At 38.8% G+C, this 21,689-nt stretch overlaps 1 protein-coding gene across 1 annotated transcript in view; it reads right to left on the reverse strand.

Annotated features, from left to right (window-relative positions):
- Window positions 1–21,689, reverse strand: part of FAM160A1 (family with sequence similarity 160 member A1) — a 185,918-nt gene that overhangs the window by 8,785 nt on the left and 155,444 nt on the right. Inside the window, exons 7-11 of the mRNA XM_018565148.1 lie at window positions 18,491–18,658; window positions 14,562–14,641; window positions 8,718–8,902; window positions 2,652–3,671; window positions 1,189–1,367 (exon numbers count right to left, since the gene is read on the reverse strand). Coding sequence (XP_018420650.1) covers window positions 1,189–1,367; window positions 2,652–3,671; window positions 8,718–8,902; window positions 14,562–14,641; window positions 18,491–18,658 — 1,632 coding nt within the window. The remainder of the gene's footprint in view (window positions 1–1,188; window positions 1,368–2,651; window positions 3,672–8,717; window positions 8,903–14,561; window positions 14,642–18,490; window positions 18,659–21,689) is intronic.

Genomic DNA, 21,689 nt, shown 5'->3' on the forward strand with positions numbered 1-21,689 from the left:
AAGCCATGTACTGAGCGGTTCCCCTCTCACAGGAAGCTGCCCCACACGCTCTTTCACTTCAGCGAGTACTAAGTAACCATCCCCCGCAAGGACGGTTCTTTTCCTCACCGAAAACTCATAAGAACAGCCATAAAATGGCTATAAAATATAAATCTTTTAATACTTTTGCAAATGCAGGGTTTTACATTATAGATCCTGATTGTGGCCATTCTTTCTACTCCGTATGCTTAGGTAACTGAGACTAAATAAGAAAAAAAAAAATAGCGCTCATGAAGCAGCAAGAGCTGTCTCTATCCTGCATTCTGCATTGTCATATAAGCCTCTCTCCCAGCGCAAGGACAGCAGATAAAAATATTAAATAGTTTGTTACGCTTAAAGCTGAAATTAAATCTGCTTTTATTTTGCCATCCCTGGCTCCTCCCTCCACCTTCATCAACATGCTAATGACATTTTTTAAATAAAACCTTTCCATTTTCAAAGCATACCTTATTTTAGACCTAGTGATATCATGACTGTGCCTTTGTGCTTCTCTATGCAGTGCTGGTGGGAGGAGTGAACAGGGTGATGTACATAACTTTCTGAAATCATCACGGCACTCTATCTTAGTATTGCTCTCAAGAGCCCTCTGCCCTTATGCAAGCAATGGGCTGGCTCTTGGGAGGAGTTATGCATATATCGCAATGGGTGGATGTCAGTCTGGAAAAGTGGACATTCCTAGGCAGGCTGCATTTGCATGCAGACTGCCCTAGGTAAAAACCAGTAAAAACTAGGTAAAAAGTGGTTCTCAGCCTCCATGATTGAAATAACTAAACACTAATGAATTAAAAAGGAGAGCCAGAGACAGTCAGGCTGGGAAGTAAAGGGCCAGATAATGCTGGAAACCTTTCAGGCAGGAAGTGATTTTTACCTGACTTGCTTTAGCTTCTAATTCATGCTGTGAGAAACTCACGGTGCGCAGTGAAATCAGATTAAGCAGTTTCAGTACCTTGGGGAACCTGTACAGCTGTGCAAGACTGAAGGTAAGGCTGGAGTTTAGTTTTAAAATATTTTAGCATATGCCTAAGATGCACATGACATTTAATATGCTATTTCTGTATGTTTCCTGTTTTAACCACACCCATGTAAAAGAAAATAATGCTGAATATCAATTAATACAAGAGAAATACCAACTGGATGGTTTTACTGTACCTGGTAGAGTGATCGGACACTGGGTTGCAAGACCATGTTCGTGTTGAGATAGAAGGATCGGATGAGAGGCTGGGGGTATGCTGCAAGCTGTGTAACTATCCCAATCAGCAACAAGTTCACATGTAAAGAATTCTCCAGCATATTCTCTAACTTTGATAAAACAACACTGATGAACGGCCCTGAGCAAAGAACATTGATAAATTATTATGATGCATATATAGTACCTTTATCTCCTATTGTGTTGTACAAAACAATAAATATAACAAGGGTGGAGAGCACAAGTAAAAAAAATACAATACAAAGCAAAATGTAGCAATAACAAAAGGAGACAGAACCCTTCCTGTACAAGCTTACAATCTAGAGCACATGTGTCAAATTCAAGGCCCAGGGGCCGAATCCGGCCCACCAGGCCATTTCCTAGACTTCTACTTTCAGATATAGGTATTAAGTTATTACTAAAACCAGTGATAATCGAATGTAGAGGCAATTATGATAAAGATTAGATACATTTATATAGTTGATGAGTCCCACGATTAAATTGAGTTTGACACCCCTGATCTAGAGTATAGAGATAAGGGATAGAAATAAAAGTTAAGAAAAGTAAGTTGAGTTTATATGAGACGACAGCAGTGATGGGTCAGTGATTGAAGAGAATAACTTTGCCCAGGTTGTCTGAAGCGGTGGGTTAAAAGGGAGTTGTGATGGTATTAAGGGTTGGAAGTGGCGAATAGCATGATGAAGGGAATACTTAAGGTGCTTGTGAAAAGCCCTGCTTAATGGGTTTGAGTTAGGAATTTTATTTAATACAAATATTTATTTTGTAGAAACTTCACTCTCTTTCTCTAGGGTCTTCTTATCAATATATCACAGTAGGACGAACCTCATCTACTGTGCTTCATCCTCTTAGAGTTAAATGAAACATTGACATTTCATTCAAATATTTAAAACCTTCTATTTTGCTTTTTATTGACACCCTACATCTTAGAGGGAGGTACATTATTTCACATCTCAACTTTATTACTTTGCTTCCTGGAGATCCTTTCCAACTCTTCCTCTATCTCTTAAATTCCTTATTCACCCTTGCCCAACATGTTTAGTCCACATTAGGGCCCCATTAGGGCTCTGTGCATTATTTGTGAAAGTGCTTAAGTGCTTATTTGCTGAAGAGCTATGGGTCTTACTCAGCAGGAGGCATGTTGGACCTCTGCAAAGAGCCAACTGCTTCCACAGAGAGACCAGGGACTACACTCTACAGCTGCCGGCAGGAGACAGGCTGTTCTACTCGGGCTGTGGCTGCTTTAGAAAGAAAACAAACTGTTAGGCATTCATCACCTTTTGTTTTGATGCACCTGAATTGTAATTTAGCTGATTTAAATTAAAGGTTCAATTGGGTATTACGTTATGCATGAAAAGAAACACAATGTAAAAATCCTATACATATTTCTCCTACTAATTATGGATACCTGTGAAAGGTGCTGCTTGGGACCGTGGAGAGTGACTAGTGTTTTTTCCAGGTTCTTTTGGCCCAAATGGTGACTGCACACTTTCTGTTGATGGTGTTCCCAGAGAATACTTTTCAAAGTCATCATCATCTTCATCAACTAGAGAAACACTTTCATGAGCTGGTGAGATGGACTCTTCTACTGAGGTGGTGTTTAGCCCATTTATGATCTCATCACAACGAGCTATGAAATCCTCACTCTCCGGACTTAATGTTTTTTTATTGTTTGAATTCCACTCTGCCTCAGTTGTAAAAGCAAGATCCAGTTTTGGTAGATCCTTATTGTGTCTTTTTACGGTATCTCTATTCACAGTTGCATTTTTTTTATTGTTCTCTACAATTGTACTTCCTTGCTGACCCTGAGAATGCTCATCATTAAGTATATGTAGCTGATCCGCTGTCAATTTACTTGTTGACATGTCTTTATTTTCCTCTTCCACTTTATCAGTGGAATCTTTTTCTGCACACAACCTGTAAACCATCACATCATCCTGAAAATCGGATTCTTCAATATATGACCCTTTAATGAACATTATTGCATTCGTTTTCATATCTTGAATGTGTTGTGCGGGCTCTGGTGCTAACATGGGATCAGGAGTTGGTTGTGGTGAACAGTTTCCAGAGTCTGGAGATATTCCAGTGTCATAACTGTCATCCCACTCAAGATCAATCTGAAGTTTTCCTCCAAGAGAGGGAGTGTCAGAATAAGTCCCCAAATTCCGTCTGTTTGTGCCTCTGAAAGTAGGAAACTCACCTCTTCTAAAACTGCTTTCTAGTAGGGCTTGAAAAGAAGTCTCTGGATCTGGGTTCACCCCATCATATGGGGCTGACCATACCTTACAGTCTTCAACACACCTAAGTATATTTTCATGAGCTTCCCAAAGATACTCTAAGTAGCTGGCATCTACCGTTTGCATGATTTCCTCATCAAAGGTTGACTCGACTTCAGATGAGGGTGATGATACTTTAGGATCACTGGGCTCTGTACAAGAAAACATGAAATATTTGATCAGTGCATCAGTTGTTTATCAAATGTTCTCACCTATAGAACACAACAATAAATAGTGTGCACAAAGTAGAGATTCACACATTATAAATATTAGGTTACAAATATTAGGATGTATGCTTATGTTCATTGCTCAGAAAATAGTTAAGCCAGCCCCTCAGCTATGGTTTACCTGAATTTTATGTGGAAAACAAAAAAATACATATATAAATACAGAATGACCGCCAAACTAACATGCCCTGTCAGTTTCTGTTAAGTTTGGTGAACACTGAGATTTTTGCTAGAGCGACCATCACCCATGATGACCCAACAATTAGGGCTGCAACAACTAATCGACATAATCGATTATAATCGATTATTGAAAAAGTTGTCAACTTTTTCAATAATCGATTAATCGGTTTCCGTTCAGTTGGCCCTGTTCACAGCTCCACACGCTGTGCGCCACACCTCATCCCCACCTCATGCTCGCCGCTGCCAGACCCGCTCGCATCCACGCTCCACACGCCGCACCTCCTCCCCGCCTCACATTTCCTGCCCATCCAGAACTTAATAATCGGCTAACTAATCGATTTTGAAAATAATCGTTAGCTGCAGCTCTACCAACAATGAATCGCTGGTGATTGCTACAAATGTAAAACAATGGAGTATAGCATATACTAGCTAAAATTCACTAATAGTACCACACTGCTCCAAAATTGTGCAGTCATTTGCTACCATAAGCACCTACATGTGTAGAGATCACCGGCAATTAATTGAGGGGCAATCGTCGGCAATAATCAGTTTAGCAAGAATCGCCAATGTGAGCCCAGCCTTAAGCTACTTCTGCGTTATTGTGTGTATTGCCATCATATTTACTTTAGTACTACTAGAGGGAGAACCTATGTCCAAGTAATCATTCTAAAATATAGCTTTTCCTTCTTTCCACCACAAATTCTCAGAGTATAGACATAATGGCCATGTATACAGTAACTGAAACTGGGAAAGATTCCAACCTCTTCAATCATGATTAGTAATACAGTGATTTATGTATTAGCCAGTCTGACAGGGTTGTAGAGCACATTACTCCCATTGTTCCAGAAATTATAGGCTTGTAAATTGCTTATTGGGTTTTTTGTTCATTTGTCTCCTAAAATAACGAAAAGTGCGATATCGTCTCTTTTTGCTCTGAATATCTTCCTCTAAGGTAAATGGTCTCCTGACACAGAGCTGATTGTAAACTGAAAAGTTATTATTGCAATTGTGCTGAATCCTGATCCTCTTAACCTTACGAAAGTTATACCAGAGTGTGCACACTCTCCAGATGACAAATAGACCAGCAGTTTAATCTGCGCTATTGAAAGGAAAAAATCACAGGATGGTTAGTCTTCACGATTTTGTTAAAAGAAATATCAGAAGAAAAGTTATTTTCCATCTTCATAGCACACAACTGATGAATAAGTAAAGGTGGTATAGACTTTCACTGGTTTACAACTACATTGTACATTTTGCAAATTAGTAACCCTAGTGTCATCTCACTTTATGTTGAGCATGAACCAAGTGCGCCATTTAGTTTAGAACTAAAAACCAATGATTTAATCACAGTACATACAATAGTGTGTTTTTGCAACCCCCAAAATGGAAAGAGATGGTTTACCGTTTCTAAAGGTGTGTTTTCATTGAGTTCCTTCCTTAGTCAACTTTAACAGTAAGCATACATTTACTGTGTGATTGAACATCATCATAAGGAATAAAACAGGATTTTATACTTACCATAAAATCTGTTTCTTGAAGTTAATTAAGGGACACAGCATCAGAAGTAAATCAGAGACAACTGGGATATACTGCATTCAAAAGAGGAATTTGCCATAATAATTTTACAAGTTCAGATATATATAGAACAAGAGTCCTCAGAGACTTATAATGGTTGTGGACCTGGAGAGTGCCCTGCAGCTAACAAACACAGTACCAAGAAACTGGAGAGTGTCACATGCAGAACCCAGCAGAATAGTCCATGGGTATACTGTCAAGTGAACCTTTAGGGAATGGGTCATGCCAGAGACTGTGCCCTGGACCTTCGGCTAACAAACCAGTACATAAAATGTAGGGAATGCCACGAGCAGAGCCCAGTGCAGTCCAGTAGGGTCTGGTTACAGACTCCAAGGCAGGGGCACGGATTGGCTGATCAAGATAACTGCATAGAAAATGGAGCTCAGCAGTGTAGTGAAGAAATTTTAGTTGAAGAAAAACACATCTTCATGTCGAAAGACAAAATGTCCAGTAAAAATGTTTAAACATTTCTCCAAAGTGAAAATATGTCCATCCTCCTAGAACACTAGCACAAAAACTGAAGCATGACGGGAGTGGGCGGGTTATACATCACTTCTGATCCGATATCCCTTAGAGAATTGTTCAGTTTGGGATTTTCCCTAATTTTGGGTAGATTTCTACATCCTATTGTGTCTTTTAATGCAGGACATGCAGGGAAATCTCCCTGATGGGGACATAGACAGCATTAACAAGCTGACAGCTTTCAACTATATTTAGAGAAAAGGTTTGGTGCAGTTGGGGAACTTTTTTTAACCTTTTGATAATGTCCATATTGTATCTGGACTATAATGTCATGTATGCAGCAGTCTGACATTTTTCTCTTTTTTATCAAATTAAAGTTAAAAAAATTACAACTGAGTGGTGCACAAATAAGGTCCAGTGTTGTTAGTGGTTAAGGTACGTAAATGCATTTTTAAGGTTTAACTCCTGAAATAGCACACTTCCTGCCCTAGGGTAGCTGCTCTCATTCACTCCACTGTATCTATGGAGGAAGTCATGGATGCCACCCAGGCTGGACTTCAAACATGTCTTCTTCACTTGATCTCCATTATGTAGATGGTGAGGGAATTAGTAGTTTACATAAGAAAGATAACATTGTTTGTGCTTTGAGTTTAGTTCAGCTTGAGAGACAAAGGACATTTCTGGCAAGATCAGCCCAATTCCAAAAAAATTGGGGTTGTACATGTATCTATGTAAGAAGCCATGGATGCCACCCAGGCTGGACTTCAAACATGTCTTCCTCACTTGATCTCCATTATGTAGATGGTGAGGAAATTAGTAGTTTACATAAGAAAGATAACATTGTTTGTGCTTTGAGTTTAGTTCAGCTTGAGAGACAAAGGACATTTCTGGCAAGATCAGCATGTACAACCCCAATTCCCAAAAAATTGGGAGGCCGTGTAAAACTTACATAAAAACAGAATGCAATGATTTGCAAATCTCATAAACTCATATTTTATTCACAATAGAAAATATTAAACAAATCAAATGTTTAAACTGAGAAAATTTACCATTTTAAGAAAAAAATAAGGTCATTTTGAAATTGATGGCAGCAACACTTCTCAAAAAAGTTGGGACAGGGCAAAAACCTGGCAAAGTAAGTGGTACTAACAAGGAAGAGCTGGAAGAACATTTTGCAACTAATTAGGTTAATTGGCAACAAATCAGTAACATGATTGGGGAAAAAAAACACTTTAGTCAGAGTGCCTCAGAAGTAAAGATGGGCAGAGGTTCACCAGTCTGTGAAAAACTGCATCTAAAAATTGTCCATTTCAGAATAATGTTCCTCAACGTAAAATTGCAAAGACTTTAAATATATCATCTACAGTACATATTATCATCAAAAGATTCTGAGAATCTGATGAAATCTCTGTGCACAAGGGAGAAGGACGAAATGCAATATTGGATGCCTGTGATCTTCGGGCCCTCAGATGGCACTGCATTAAAAAACAGGCATGATTCTGTGATAGACATCACTGCATGGGCTCAGGAATACTTCCAAAAATCACTGCCTGTGAATACAGTCACCGTGCCATCCAAAAATGAATAAAATATAAAAATAATATAAAATAAAAATTCATATAAAATAAAAATAAAGCTCTATCATGCAAAGAAGGAGCCATATCAGAATATGATCCCGAAATGCTGCAGTCTTCTCTGGGCCAAATCGCATTTAAAATGGTCTGTCGCAAAGTGGAAAACTGTTCTGTAGCCAGACAAATTGAAATTTTACATTCTTTTTGGAAACCATGGGCACCATGTCCTCCGGACTAAAGAGGAGAGGGACCTTCTGGCTTGTCATCAGCATTCAGTTCAAAAGCCTGCATCTCTGATGGTATGGGGGTGCATTAATGCATATAGAATGGGCAGCTTGTACATCTGGAAAGGAACCATCAATGCTGAAAAATATATCCAGGTTTTAGAGCAGCATATGCTCCAATCCAGACGTGGTCTTTTTCAGGGAAGGCCTTGCATATTTCAGCAGGGCAATGCTAAACTGCATACTGCATCTATGAAAACAGCATGGCTTCGTAGTAGAAGAGTCCGGGAGCTTAACTGGCCTGCCTTCAGTCCAGACCTTTCACCAACTGAAAATATTTGGCACATCTTAAAACGATAAATGCGACAAAGAAGACCCAGGACTGTTGAGCAGTTAGAATCAGGCAACAATGGGACAACATTCCCATCCCAAAACTCCAGCAATTGGTCTCAGTTCCCAGACATTTACAGAGTATTGTTAAAAGAAGAGGGGATGCTACACTGTGGTAAATATGGCCCTGTCCCAACTTTTTTGAGACCTGTTTCTGCCATCAATTTCAAAATTAACTTTTTTTTTCTTAAAATGTTACATTTTCTCAGTTTAAACATTTGATGTTTTCTATTGTAAATAAAATATGGGTTTAGGAGATGTGCAAATCATTGCCTTCTGTTTTTATTTAGATTTTACAGAGCGTCCTAACTTTTTTGAAATTGGGGTTGTATTTTCTGTACTTGTTGAAAATGTTCTAAGCCTAAAGGAAAACTAATGACAGCACCACATCTAATAGCTGGTAAGTTGCTATTTATTACATTCTGGTACTTGTGTTTAGATAGTCTTTCATTTTTGGCAGTGCAGAAAATAATAACTGGCTATTTTTTTATTTTACAAGCAGCTAGGAACCCTTTACACCAATTTACATCATTACAATTTACAGCAAATCAGAGCTGCTGTGTTACCTTTTTGTCTAATTGTTGACAACATCATGACATTTCTTTCCAAACTCCCAGCATTACCAGTAGTATTGTTTGTACAACAGTCTGGGGTCAAGGCCAAAAATTTAGCAGCAGATGCTGAATAGCAGTCTCGTTCTTTCACTGGCCATCTTTGACTAACCATCATGTGGTTACATGGCAACAAATACCTAATAAAGACAAAAAAAAACATTTTTTTTTTTAAAACAGAGGGCAATATCTGTTTGGAAATGAGCTAGATATGAGCTGGAAAGACACAGAAGTGTATATAACAGCTCATTACAGCCAATAAAAATATATTTTATTGACTACAGCATATGGAAATCTGATTGCTAACTTTGCACTCCTCACCACTTCTACTGAGAGTTGTCCACTATTTGCTTCTTAAAGTGACACTAAACTCAGGAGTTAAATCTTAAAAATTTAAGTACCTGAACTATTAACATTAATGTATCTTATTGGTGTATCACTCAGCTGTAGATCCTCAAATCATCTCTAAATTCATGGTGACACTGTCCTTCCCTCTGGAGGGTGGCTATTATTGTTCCCCATGGTCCTTGTGTGTGTGTTGTAAAGTAGTTACCGCTCCAAGTTCTCTCCTGTGATGGACTACAATCTCACATTTAGTTTACTAATTCATATTGAAGTTGTAGTGTATCATGGGAGGGAACTGGGAGTGGTGGCTACTTTACAACACACACAGCCATTTGGAACAAAAGTAGCCACCCTCTAGAAGAAGGACAGTGTCGGCACCAATTAATGGATGCTTTGAGGATTTACAGCTTGATACACAATTAAGATATATTTCTGTTAATAGTTATAGTACTTGAATGAATTTTTAAGCTTTAACTCCTGAGTTTAGTGTCACTTTAAGCACACCTGGTATTGGATTACATATCCCATGAGGACAGGCAACTGTTTGGGTCATCTGCTTAATTCCCACATCTTGTCTACAATAAAAAAAAAATAGCCTCCAAATTATACCATGGTTACATTTAACAACACAATATGTGGACATTTGTGGATGTCTGGGGCCATACCTTGGAAAGATAAGAGAGAAAACATCTGTGATAAATAATACATTTGACATGGCTTTACTCTGTGATAGCATATTACAGAATACAGTGTATTGTTCTAGGCTAGTCATACAGTGTCAGATCTTTTATCTCCCTGCAACCACCTAGGCCAGTTCTGCCTAACAAATCTTTTCCCAAATGTTATTTGCTGTGCAGGTTAAAGTGAGTTTCAAACATACTTGAAGGCCTGTGTGTTTGATTCTACAGACAGTTATTGTGACCACACACTAGCAAACTTTGCAGGCAACAGAAATGTAAATATTACTTGAACTAGTCTCTGTCATTTGAGGTGGCTATGAGGCCAGATATACAGTAGATTATTAAGCTGCCTTGTAGTGGCACCCAGTAATGATAGATTTTTGTGGCTGGACAGTCCTATGCACCTCAAATAAAATGTCCTATTATTACATTATACATACCCCCTGAAGGGAAAGACATGATAAAAATTACAACAAAATGTAAGTCCGATGCCCTCCTAAAATCTTGTCACCATACTTGGGGGGGCACCCTAGTTCCTGGGTGCCTACTAGTATTCAGCCACATAAGACTGAGAAAGATACACTTATTACTAGGGATGCACCAATATATCGGCCGCCGAAACATATCGGCCGAAAATTGCACTTTTGGCTAAATGGCGAAAGTGCCATTTTCCTACCGATACATCGGCGCATCCCTGCTTTCTTTCCTCCCCGCTGGGCGCTGCTGGAGGAGAGCGCTGTTAACGGCCGGTGTCTATCCTCCCACAACGGTCAGCCTCCTATCACAGTGCGGCAGAGCAGATGTGGGCGGAGACAGCCAGCGCTGTCACAAGAGGCTGAGCTCTCCTCCCTGCACCGCTCGCTCAGCCTCCTGTGACAGGGTGTCAGGAAGGAGAGCGAGAGCAAACACTCAGTGATCAGTGATCGCTGAGTGTTTGTACATAATTGAGGACATAGTATGGTTAATATATCTTCAATTATGAATGAATGGGAAGTGATCTACATGCCCTCCTGTTCATTCATAATTGTGGTTATAGTAAAAATACTCTGTCCTCATGAATGAACAGGAACACACAGTATAGAGGATTCCTGTTCATTGATAACAGGGGCTGCAGAAAAAGAGATTGTGTTCTCAATCTCTTTTTCTATTCTAAAAGGGAAATATCAGGGGTCTGTTTAGACCCCTAATATTTCCCTGAAGCCCCTAAAAGAAAAGTAAAAAATCAAAAAGTGCATAAAAATAAAATATTAAAACATTTTTACAAAATTAAAATAAAAAACATTTTCGGTTTCCGCCTGACATTTTTTTAAATTTCCGTTTTTAAATTTCCGTTTCGGTGCACCTCTACTAATTACCACGACTGCAAAATTCAGAAAACAACTGACTAATAAACTGTACCATTAGCTAAATCATTGTTAAACATTTCCACACCCTAGTTAAAAGACTGCTGGAGCTTCGAGACCCCATGAATATTTTTAATACAAAGTTAAAAGTTAACAAACACACAAACTATGTTTAAAGTTTTCACACTGATAATCTGTTTTTACCCTTGGCAAAAAGCCTGGAATATTTTGCTATTGTGTTGTTAAAAATGTATGAACACCCTAACAATGAACATCTTTTATTCTGCTACCTCTTGGTCTAATAAATATACTACTGAAAGTGTTTTGTTATTTCTGTTTCATAAGTGCAAAACATATCAGAATTCCCTCTAAAGGAATCTATTCATTCTATTGTCCAGGATAACAACTGGGAGGGCTAATTGATCTATATGTTTTATAAAACAGGATAGGGGTGGATCTGAATAGATAAGCAAAAGACAGCTGGGCAGGGCTGACACCACTCAGTCCACAAAAATCCTGTATGTTGTCAGCACACAACAAGACTTAGAAGCTAAATGCATTTCTAGCAGATCGACAGGTATTTTTCTATACTTGCAGTATTTTAAAATGGATAAAAGATGGGGAAATGTGCAGGTGTTGTAGATAGGGATGCACTGATACCGATACCAGTATTGGTGCCGATGCCGAGTATTTGAGTACTCGTATTGCACAAATGCTCCGATGCCTAGCCCGATACCTGGGCTTCCGGTATCAGGAAGCTAAGCGGCGAGTCATTACACACTGCCCGGCTTCCTGATTGACCAGAAAGCTGGCTCCATGCCCCCTCGTCACTTGGTGAAAAGGGAGCACGGAGATGGCTTCCGGCCAATCAGGAAGCCAGGCGCCGTGTAATGACTTGTTGCCCGGCTTCCGGATTGGCCAGCTCCTCGACCAATCAGGAAGCCAGGCAACGAATCATTACACGGCGCCTGGCTTCCTGATTGGCACGAAAGCCGGCTCCATGCTTCCTCGTCACCTGGTGAAAAGGGAGTATGGATATGGCTTCCCAACTAATCAGGACGCCAGGTGGCAAGTCATTACATGCTATCTGGCTTCCTTAATGGGATTCTGGTATCGGTATTCGGTATCGGAAAATACCCAAAAAATAAATATCGGTACTCGTACTTGATACCGAAAAAACGGTATTGGTGCATCCCTAATTGTAGAAATGTATTTTGTCATAACATACCCTTTAATTCAACAACATCAGGAGCAAATGAAGAAAACCCCCAGATTGCACTGCACAGTGTTGTGTCCACTATGCTCTAGGGAGGGAAGGGGGGAAGGGGGAGGCAGGAGTTACTTATAGCTGAGTATTAAACACGTCAATTCACTATGATTTACAAACTTATTAAAACTTTATGAAATGCAGATCTACTAAAATCCCAATACAAAACTCCACTTTTTGTCTTACTCTCCCTTGTGCTGGCTGTTCTTTTTAATCCCACTGTTTCTAAAAGCTCCTGTAATAAGCAGAGGATTAAACTTTCTATGTATAACAGGGAATATTTTATCTCCAGTTGGTGTTGTACATAAAAAGAAGTATTTCATTAATTAAAAAAGGTCTTTGTTCACAGCAGTAAGTCAATGAACCTGCATGTGTGAAGGTGCAGAAACATGAGTTTCACTCCTGCAGGGAAAAGGTCTTTGATTTTATTTATTTTTTGACTATTAGGTTTCCTGCACAGCGGTAGCCACATAATAAACCATGCGCGCAAATTTTATTCAGTGGTACAGTTCACAAATACGCTGTTATATGCAGTATACCTGGGCTTCCGGTATCAGGACCTTGAAGCACACATGTGTGATACAAAGTATACATTGGAAAGCAGCACCCTTAAATACCTATCCTTCCAAAGTAATAACGTAATTACAACATATGTACAGAATTTGAATTATTACATAATAGCTCTGTCTGATCAATAAATAACTTCAACCAAAACGTTTTTTGTTTTTTGAATTGCGTGGAAAAAAACAAGGAATTTTGCAATCATGGGCTTACCCTGCTTAAATAATGGCTAATCTCCATCTTTTTCACTTTACCATCAAGTGTTATAAAATTGTAGGCAATGGGGATGATTCACTAACATGTTCACTTTGTGAATTTTGGCTTTGCAATGAAATTTACACTTAGCTTACTAAATTACACTGGCTTCAATTATTCAATTATGTTTAGGCAAATATAAAAAAAAATTTAAGCAGAACTCCAGGAAAAAATATTATTAACCCTTGAAGTGGGGCTACCCCCGCATTGCAAGGGTAAAGTGCTCATTTTGGTCTAGGGCTGAAAATAACAATACTCACCTGATCCTCTGGACCAGCTGTGACAGCGCTCCCTCCATCCTCTCCACCCCACAAGCTGCTGCAATGTAATGTCCCTCAGCATCCTCACGTTCTATACACTATGTATAGAATGGGATGATTTACGGGACTTTGGACCACTGCAGAGGAGGGAGAGAGAGGCTCCAGGGACCGGTCTAAGAGAAAGCCGACTCAGAAGATGTTCTTGGTAAAGTAAATTATTACCACATTCACTAAGCTAAGGTTACCCAGGTTATAATAATTTCTGTGACACACATCAGAACTCCGAGCATGTATAAACATAATTTAATAATATATATATGTTCATCGTAAATTACTAAATGTATTTTTCCCTACAACTAGTCCAGGTATGCAATTTTTACTTGATATCAGCCTTTTTCAATTTCCTTTGGAGAAGAAGTCTGAGTTGCAAAGGGATGTTGCAGAATTAGGAGCCACTCAGCGTTGACCAAGAATATGCTGACAAGAGCAGAGGGTTGAGCTCATAAGCTGCTCTTTCACTGCCCAATCACCGGCTGAGGGCAGAGAGTCGAACTAGCTATACTTCTGCAGAAGAAAAAAGTGAGGTCATCAAACTGGCTGGGCTATCTGGTAGGGCTATGCAAACCTCAGGATCAGATGGACAGCTACCATATACAGTACAGTATGTATTTCAACTTTGTATGTAGCTATCTGCCTTCAGCTTTAAGACCTGATGTATCTAAGGCTATTTTTGGGATGTTGTAAGCTGTAACACTAATATCTATATATATTTTTTGGGAATTTGGTATAAAGTAATGCTTTTTGGTTTACTGGGTTCCCCAAATAGCACAGAGGTACATTTCAAAGCTTCTCCTCTGCCAGCTGATGAGATATCACCTGAAATATAAATGTCTGCCAACCCCCTCTAGTGGCAGAAAGTCCAAATATCTTCATGTCACACAGAACAATGGCAAATGCTCTTTAAAAGCAGCTGACTGGCTGCATGTAATTCCATTAGGAAATAAAAACAGCATTTAAAAAAAAAATAACACATGCATTGATCATGTAAAAGCCAGTTTTTATCATAATGAAATATGAAGTGATCATACCTTAAAATGAGCTGTAACATGACATCTTCACAGTGTAAACCAATGAGAGTCCGGAATAAAGCTAAGGAAACCACACAGAGCTAGAAGAAAGAAAAAAATATGGTTAAACAGTTAATATACACATTGTTATCATGGAGCTGTTTTCTCCAGGATTGGGATCAGCAAATGGTGCTTTCTTGGCTATGGTGTAATTGTAACATGCCCCCCATCAAGTGTCTCCCACTAAGTATGCCTATGATGTATTGTATATGGCTCTAGATCATGCTCTCACACTGAAAAAAGTGAAATCACTGATAGTTTTTGTGATTAGACCTTTTTCTCAGAGTCAGAACAATAATGAAACATTATTGTATATTTCGATCAATCTTCCTTGGTGGGAAACAACGTTAATTAGTTTTCAGTGGAGAGCTGTTAAAGTTCCTGCTTCCTGACATATCACAGAGAAAGCATGGCATCCACTTTAGCCTGTGGACTGGCTGACAGGAGACAGCTTTCTTGAGGCTTGGTCCATCTTTGGAAGCTATATATTGAAAGGCCAACTAAACCCAAGAACAAGCATTGCATATATTGCAGCTCACTCGTGCTTAGATGTGGTAGCTACATTAGCTTTCTTTTATCAGGGTAAAAACATTTTCAGCAAGTACCTGTTGATCTTGCCAGAAATGCAGTGTCTTTGTCTCTTTCATAGAGCTGAACTGAAAGCACAAACAATGTTATCTTCCTTCTGTAAACTACTAGCCCCTTCAAGCCCCATGTAGTTTAGATGAAGAGAGGAATACATGTTTGTAGTTTTGTCCCAGAGTGATAAATATGGCTACCTCCATAGATACAGTGAAGTGAAAAAGCATAGGCACCCTAGGACAGAAAGTGCATTATTCGCAGGTTTTTTAACAATAAAGGAAAAATCCTGAAAAATAAAATGTATGCAGCCACCTTATCTAAGGACTGGTATACTGCAATATATTACAGTTGTATTTTTTATTTTTCAAGTGAATGCCCTGAGTGGCCTCATGGGCATAGGCAAAGGAGTACGCTACTGTGGAAATAACAAATGAAATGTAAGTAAATTCAGTCTAACACTGTAGCTCCCCCTAGCTATATCTCAGTGTGCAGAATTAGGGTTACTCTTTTCACATTATGTTTTAGAAAAAGAGGAGAATGGTTCAGGCCACTGCCAGTTCATTTCCCCTAACTTCCTATACTGGTATCAACATTGTCACCAGGACAGGAAGTGAGAGTAAATATCTGAAAGCAATACACACATTTTTTAGTAGATTGTTAAAAGTTAGCACCCCATGCCAGCTTTCTAATTATTGAGTCCCCCTACCCTTTCTGCCATGGTGGTAACATGTAAGTAAAGAGGTCAGTAGAAATCTCCCCACTGAGGCCTCAGACAGTAATAAAACCCTGCACAGTTTCTAGTAATTCTACAGTCTATTCAAAACTAAAAGAAAATGGAGAGAGAATTACAATACATTATCTTTTACTTTTGTTCCTTCAGACATCTAGTCACTTTTTATTATGTAATTAATAATAAAAGCCTTTAAAACCATAACATCTACTGACCAAAGTTCCATGAAAATTCATGGCATTGTCTATGCCATGATTTTAATGGCACAGTTAAGAAAATTGCTTCTGCCCAGGTTTCTGAGTTTGATAATGTGCTGTAAAATCAGATGCACTAGCTTAACCTTCTTTTAATATTCTGCACTGCTTGTTTGGTTTTTACAGTTCATTGATTTGGTTTATATGGCCGTGTGATTTGTAGGATTTATGATGATTTGATTTTTATGTAGAGAACTTCCCTATTCTAAGTCAGTGCTCTATTAGACTGTAGCATCTCCCAATAACAAAACCATCTGTATTACAATAGACATAGAGCATGGGCCACACCAGGCTCTGGATTACAGGCACATACAGCACTCAGCAAGCTCTCCATTAACAATAGTAGACTTTTCCAAAATCCATTTGACTTCTTTTTGCTAGTACTTTCACATTTAAACTTCTGAACAAAAGCAAGAAATCATTTAGATATTATGATTAAATAACAGAACTATGTTCGTGCTTTGCACACCAAGCATAAAAAAAGTAATACATAAAACTTGGTAGCTTAGTTTAAGAACTAAATCAGAATGCATGCCATTGTGTACATGGCATTTCAAATTTCTGCTTTAATTCAAGATGGAACAATGCAGTAAGTTGCTCATAAGAGAAATTATCATAACATTCTAGCACTGCTAAATGATAGAATTGAATGCAGAGACTGCTGTAAAGTCTTTAACTCTGGGTAGTAGATTACACAAAAGACATATTGTAATGCAGGTGTACCACCTGCACAGGTAGAAATCTTGTGGAATTTCTATTAGAGAAAACCTTGCGCTTTTGTAATATAATGCAAAAATCTTTCCTCAGCAGTTCTTTTAACTAAACTGTCACATCACAGTTCAAGGAAACTTTCTACTGTATGAATTACATTGTGAATACATTAGTGGCAAAAGGAGCGAAACAATTGCACATATTTTGTAGGGGTTAGATGAGTACATCTCTGGGCTACTATAAAGAATTACAGCATAATTACACATAAAAATAAATACGTCCTCCCGGCCCTCTCATTTTTTTAAGTAAAAAATGCTCAACATCCATCCAACGGGGGTGCTGAAAGTCCCCTTCAATGTGCCATATGGGTCCTGTAACCCATACGCTGTAATTGACTTACAGGTTGATGGATATCTATTACAGCCTATGGGGCTACAGGGCGCCTAAGCCAAGTTTAAGAGAATGTCTCAGCATTCGTGTTTCTATGGAAACCCAATTGCTTATTCTCAGGCAGCATACAGCAGCTTCTGCATTGGAAGAACATTTTCATTCTGAAAAGAATTAAGGAGGCTGGTAAAAAAACATTTTTAAGTCAAAGCATGCACCCATCCTTGAAATGAGCCCACCTAAAATATTTCTATGAAGTCTAGGGTTTTGTTTTTTCTCAACAAAAGGTACTTTCACTATACTCTTTCAGCATCTTGTAATGGCCAGGCCAATCATTTCACATAGTGTTTGTGCTTTTGCTACACATTACTAATCTATACAATATGAACTTGTACTAACCTAATCAGTAGCTGTTTTGTACCCTTAGCTCCATTCCAAACTGCAAACTGTGTCTCGCTCCCTATTGTGGCTTACTGGTAGACTCTACAATCTACAGCCTGTGGAGTGTTGTGTCCACTTTTTTAATAAAGTTACTATGGAGCAGTACAGATAAGCGACATGGAGCCTCACAATTTTTGAATTGGACCTACACATTGGAAATGAATATACCTGGTGTAGGCACTGCACCAGCAGTTGAGGTTTGCATTGGCACTTTTTTGGCCCGGGACAGCAGAGTCAATAGAAAATAACTATCCTTCTCACATTGTCATTTGTTATTGTATTGGCTTCTGAAATGAACGTAGATGTAATTATAAAGACTGCAGTGAATGTGTTCAGTAGTTATCAAAGCAGGCCTTTGTTGAAAAGATTTTACTCTCCTTGAAACAGAAACGGGTAGTACCAAACATGGCATGAAGCAGGTGAGCACAGCCACTTAACTAACTGCACCGTTAGTGTTGCTTTATTAACATTTTACATGGACAACTCTTCAAATCATAATTAGAAAAGGTGTCCACATAGAAAGATTCCCCTCTCGCTGATGGGAATAGAGATGGCAAAAAATACCTTACAAAAATTCTTATGTATCCCCACTCTATCCTAACTAAAAGAAAAAAACTTGTGGAAGTTGCACTTAAATTTTTTAACTATATAAGATAATGTCAGAGCAGGCTGCTAAAAATGTAGATTCAGAGCAGTGTTTTAAAAGCTACACCATTCATGTACCAGAATAATAAGATTTACATTTTCGTTTGAGAAACAGTAGCAAAAACGTTTTACTAATTTACCCGAAATGGTGTGTTGATGCGACTGACCAGTGTGTCCAGGATTTGGACATTTTCATGTTGGTAGATGAGAACGAAGCGGAGGAAATTCTTAAGTAAGGTCGGTTCTGAGACACTACGCAGAAAAAGGTCCAAATAAGCAGTTGTTGTCATTACTTCCTCCACAGTCACCTAAAATTCAAAACAACAAAATTTTAATTCAATTTAAAGACAAAACAATACTATCTATAGTGAATAACAAACTGAAGCCAAGTGATGCCAAGTGTCCCAGAATACCAGAAATGTTCCCTATCCATATCTCCCATATAAGACAGCAACAAGAATAGCCAAGACAGACTGTGTGCTGGAAATCCAACATAAAATGCCATTATTCTTTCCTCTCTCCTCCCATTATTTGTTCTACACATATATGAACATAACAAGACAGCAAAGATTTCTGATTTATAGATGTAAATGAAGTAAATATGATTCCATAGAATATAATAGTACTGAGGGCAGATATATCAGACTGATTGTATTGGGTTGTAGCCTTGTCATGTTGGCCTCTCTTAGTCCCTTGGAGAAAGTTACAAGGGGAAATCAGACTAACTTATTTTTATTGGAGGTTTTACTTTCATTTGATCTGGAACTGTTATAAAATATTTCATAGGTCCGTAGGCTCTTGCCACAGGAATCCCCAGGCACACATTATAGCCCCGTGTGCATGAGTCCTTACACACATTTGTAATTGTAACACATTTTATTAGGTCTGTATCATTCTTTTTTTGACTCTATAACATCATAACACACACACTAGGCCATGTCAAGGACACTTTTTGGGCAGAATAACAGGCGGTGGCAGTTTCCAGACTGCAAACTTATTGGCTTCAAAATACAAGCAAAACCTGCATAATTATTTTCCATGATGACACTGTTGTCATTTCATACACTTACATTTGCAAGCAAACCCATTCATACTTCGTGTATACATGAAAGCATGCAGGGTTTTTGCCGCGTTTGTCGCGTGTCCGCATAGGGCCAACTACTTAAATAAGCCACCCTATGCACAAGAGTGGCAAAGAAGTTCATGTTTGAGCTGTATGCTTTGCATGTTTTTGTAGTGCGTGTTTTTGCATGTGCAAGAACACATGTCTTGCTTGCCATATTTGGGGTGCCATTTCAATAATGGCACTGCAAATGTGACAAGCGCATTTAACATGTGCATGGGGTCTAAGACTATTAAACAGCCATACTATGTTTAAAGTGTACATTGTTTTGTATGGCACCTGTGGTAAATAAATGTACAAAATGTATTATGGTAAAAAAAAAACTGAAAAACATATTATTGTAGTATTTTCTTAAGTAGAATGCAATTAACTAAGCTTTTTCAAGTATTTAGAAGTTATCAGGGTGTTTTGGATCTGTACAAAATTCTTTTGGTGTGTGACCGGTATGTATGACATATTTGTATAGGAATACATGTATGATACACACAGTATATTGGGTAGGATATACTGTATAAAGTATTTATATGATATGTTTGTGTAGGAACCAGCTACACCTATGTATTTACCAGCATCTGCCTGCATATAGAGTCACCATCATCCAAGCTGTTCATCTGAGCTATACAATACCTACTCTAGAATCCTGAATGCTAGAAATGGCTTTATCATTAAATGAAGATTTGGGGGATAGCTAGTGCATGTCACAGTAAATTGTATGAAATGCAAAGCTCAATGTCACTGGAGCTGCATGCTTACACGAGCAACTTGGAACATCTTATGTGAATAATGTGTTAATCATGACAGTAATGTTATCTGCCCAGTATGAATACAGGCTGCATTAGCTTTAGTGCATCATTAGCAATTGCTATTTTTATCACTGGGCCTATGCAGGCAAGCATGATAAAATATATGAAGTGTCAATTTTGAGTTTTGTGTTTATGTATAGTTAAATGCTAAATTGGAAACATGGGCAGTTAACTACATATACTGGGAAGCGCAAAAGGAGTTCTAGACAACTAAATCCCTTAAATTAAGAATAGAACACAGCTTCCAGAGCTGTTGCTTATCTCTATACATAGAAAATGTGACTGATGCTGTGTTAAGCTGAAGCCAAAGTGAAGTGAGCTGGGAAGAATTAAAGTGAACTTAGTTTGTTCATTTTAGGAAAAGCAACTAGTTTGGAATCTTAAAGTAGGCAGTTTCAGACACATTTACTCCTACCAACAACCTGCTGCTTTAACACCCTTAAGTCCTCTGTAAGTTTAAACTTGGTTCAATATTACACAAGTTATGACTTTGCCCATTCCCAGTGCTCATGCCTAGTGAAGTCAGGCTCAGAAAAGACACGTCTATCAAGTAAGAGCTGATGGCACTGCCTTCTATAAAGCAAATTATAAAATTACTTCAGGGGTTGTATGCACACATGTACAGTATATGTCCATCACTTAGCAGGCTGGAGAATGTGGAGAAAAACTGAGTTATACTTGTGAATATAATCAGTTTCATGTAAATTATGCTTGCTATGTATGCATATGTAGTTAGGTATATGTGCTCCCTGCCTAGTCCTCAGGACTGTCTTTAATATTGATTGGACCCTGGGCAATTTTCTTGGCCTGCCCCGCCATGCCCTGCCACGCCATACTATGTGGTGTATAACAGGGACAGAGAAATATTATGTGATGCCAATCGCATAGTAAACAGAATGGTGCCACTAGGTTTGCCAACTTTCCTTTAAGTGAAACCCGAACACTCTAGTGCCGCGCTGCAATTGTTTTTGTAAAATATATGGGAGAGAGGGAGGAGAGACAGCCAGGGTAGAGAGCAAGGAGAGACAGCCAGTGGAGAGAGCGAGAAGAGACAGCCTGGAGCAAGAGAAAGGAGAGACAGCCAGGAGAGAGAGGAGAGACAGCCAGGAGAAAAAGCGAGGAGAGACAGCCAGTAGAGAGAGTGAGGAGAGACAGCCAGGAGAGAGAGTGAGGAGAGACAGCCAGGAGAGAGAGTGAGGAGAGACAGCCAGGAAAGAGAGGAGAGAAAACCAGGAGAAACTGTGAGGAGAAATAGCAGAGAGAGAGAGAGAGAGAGAGAGAGAGAGAGGAGAGACAACCAGGAGAGAGAGAGGAAAGACAGCCAGGAGAGAGAGATGAGAGGCAGCCACTGAAGAAATTGGTAAGAACTTGGTAAATGGGCCTAAGTATAGTATAAACTGTCTGTCACAATTT

This window comes from Nanorana parkeri, unplaced genomic scaffold, assembly GCF_000935625.1.
Source record: "Nanorana parkeri isolate BGI_ZX_2015 unplaced genomic scaffold, ASM93562v1 scaffold818, whole genome shotgun sequence".
NCBI classification, from domain to species: domain Eukaryota; kingdom Metazoa; phylum Chordata; class Amphibia; order Anura; family Dicroglossidae; genus Nanorana; species Nanorana parkeri.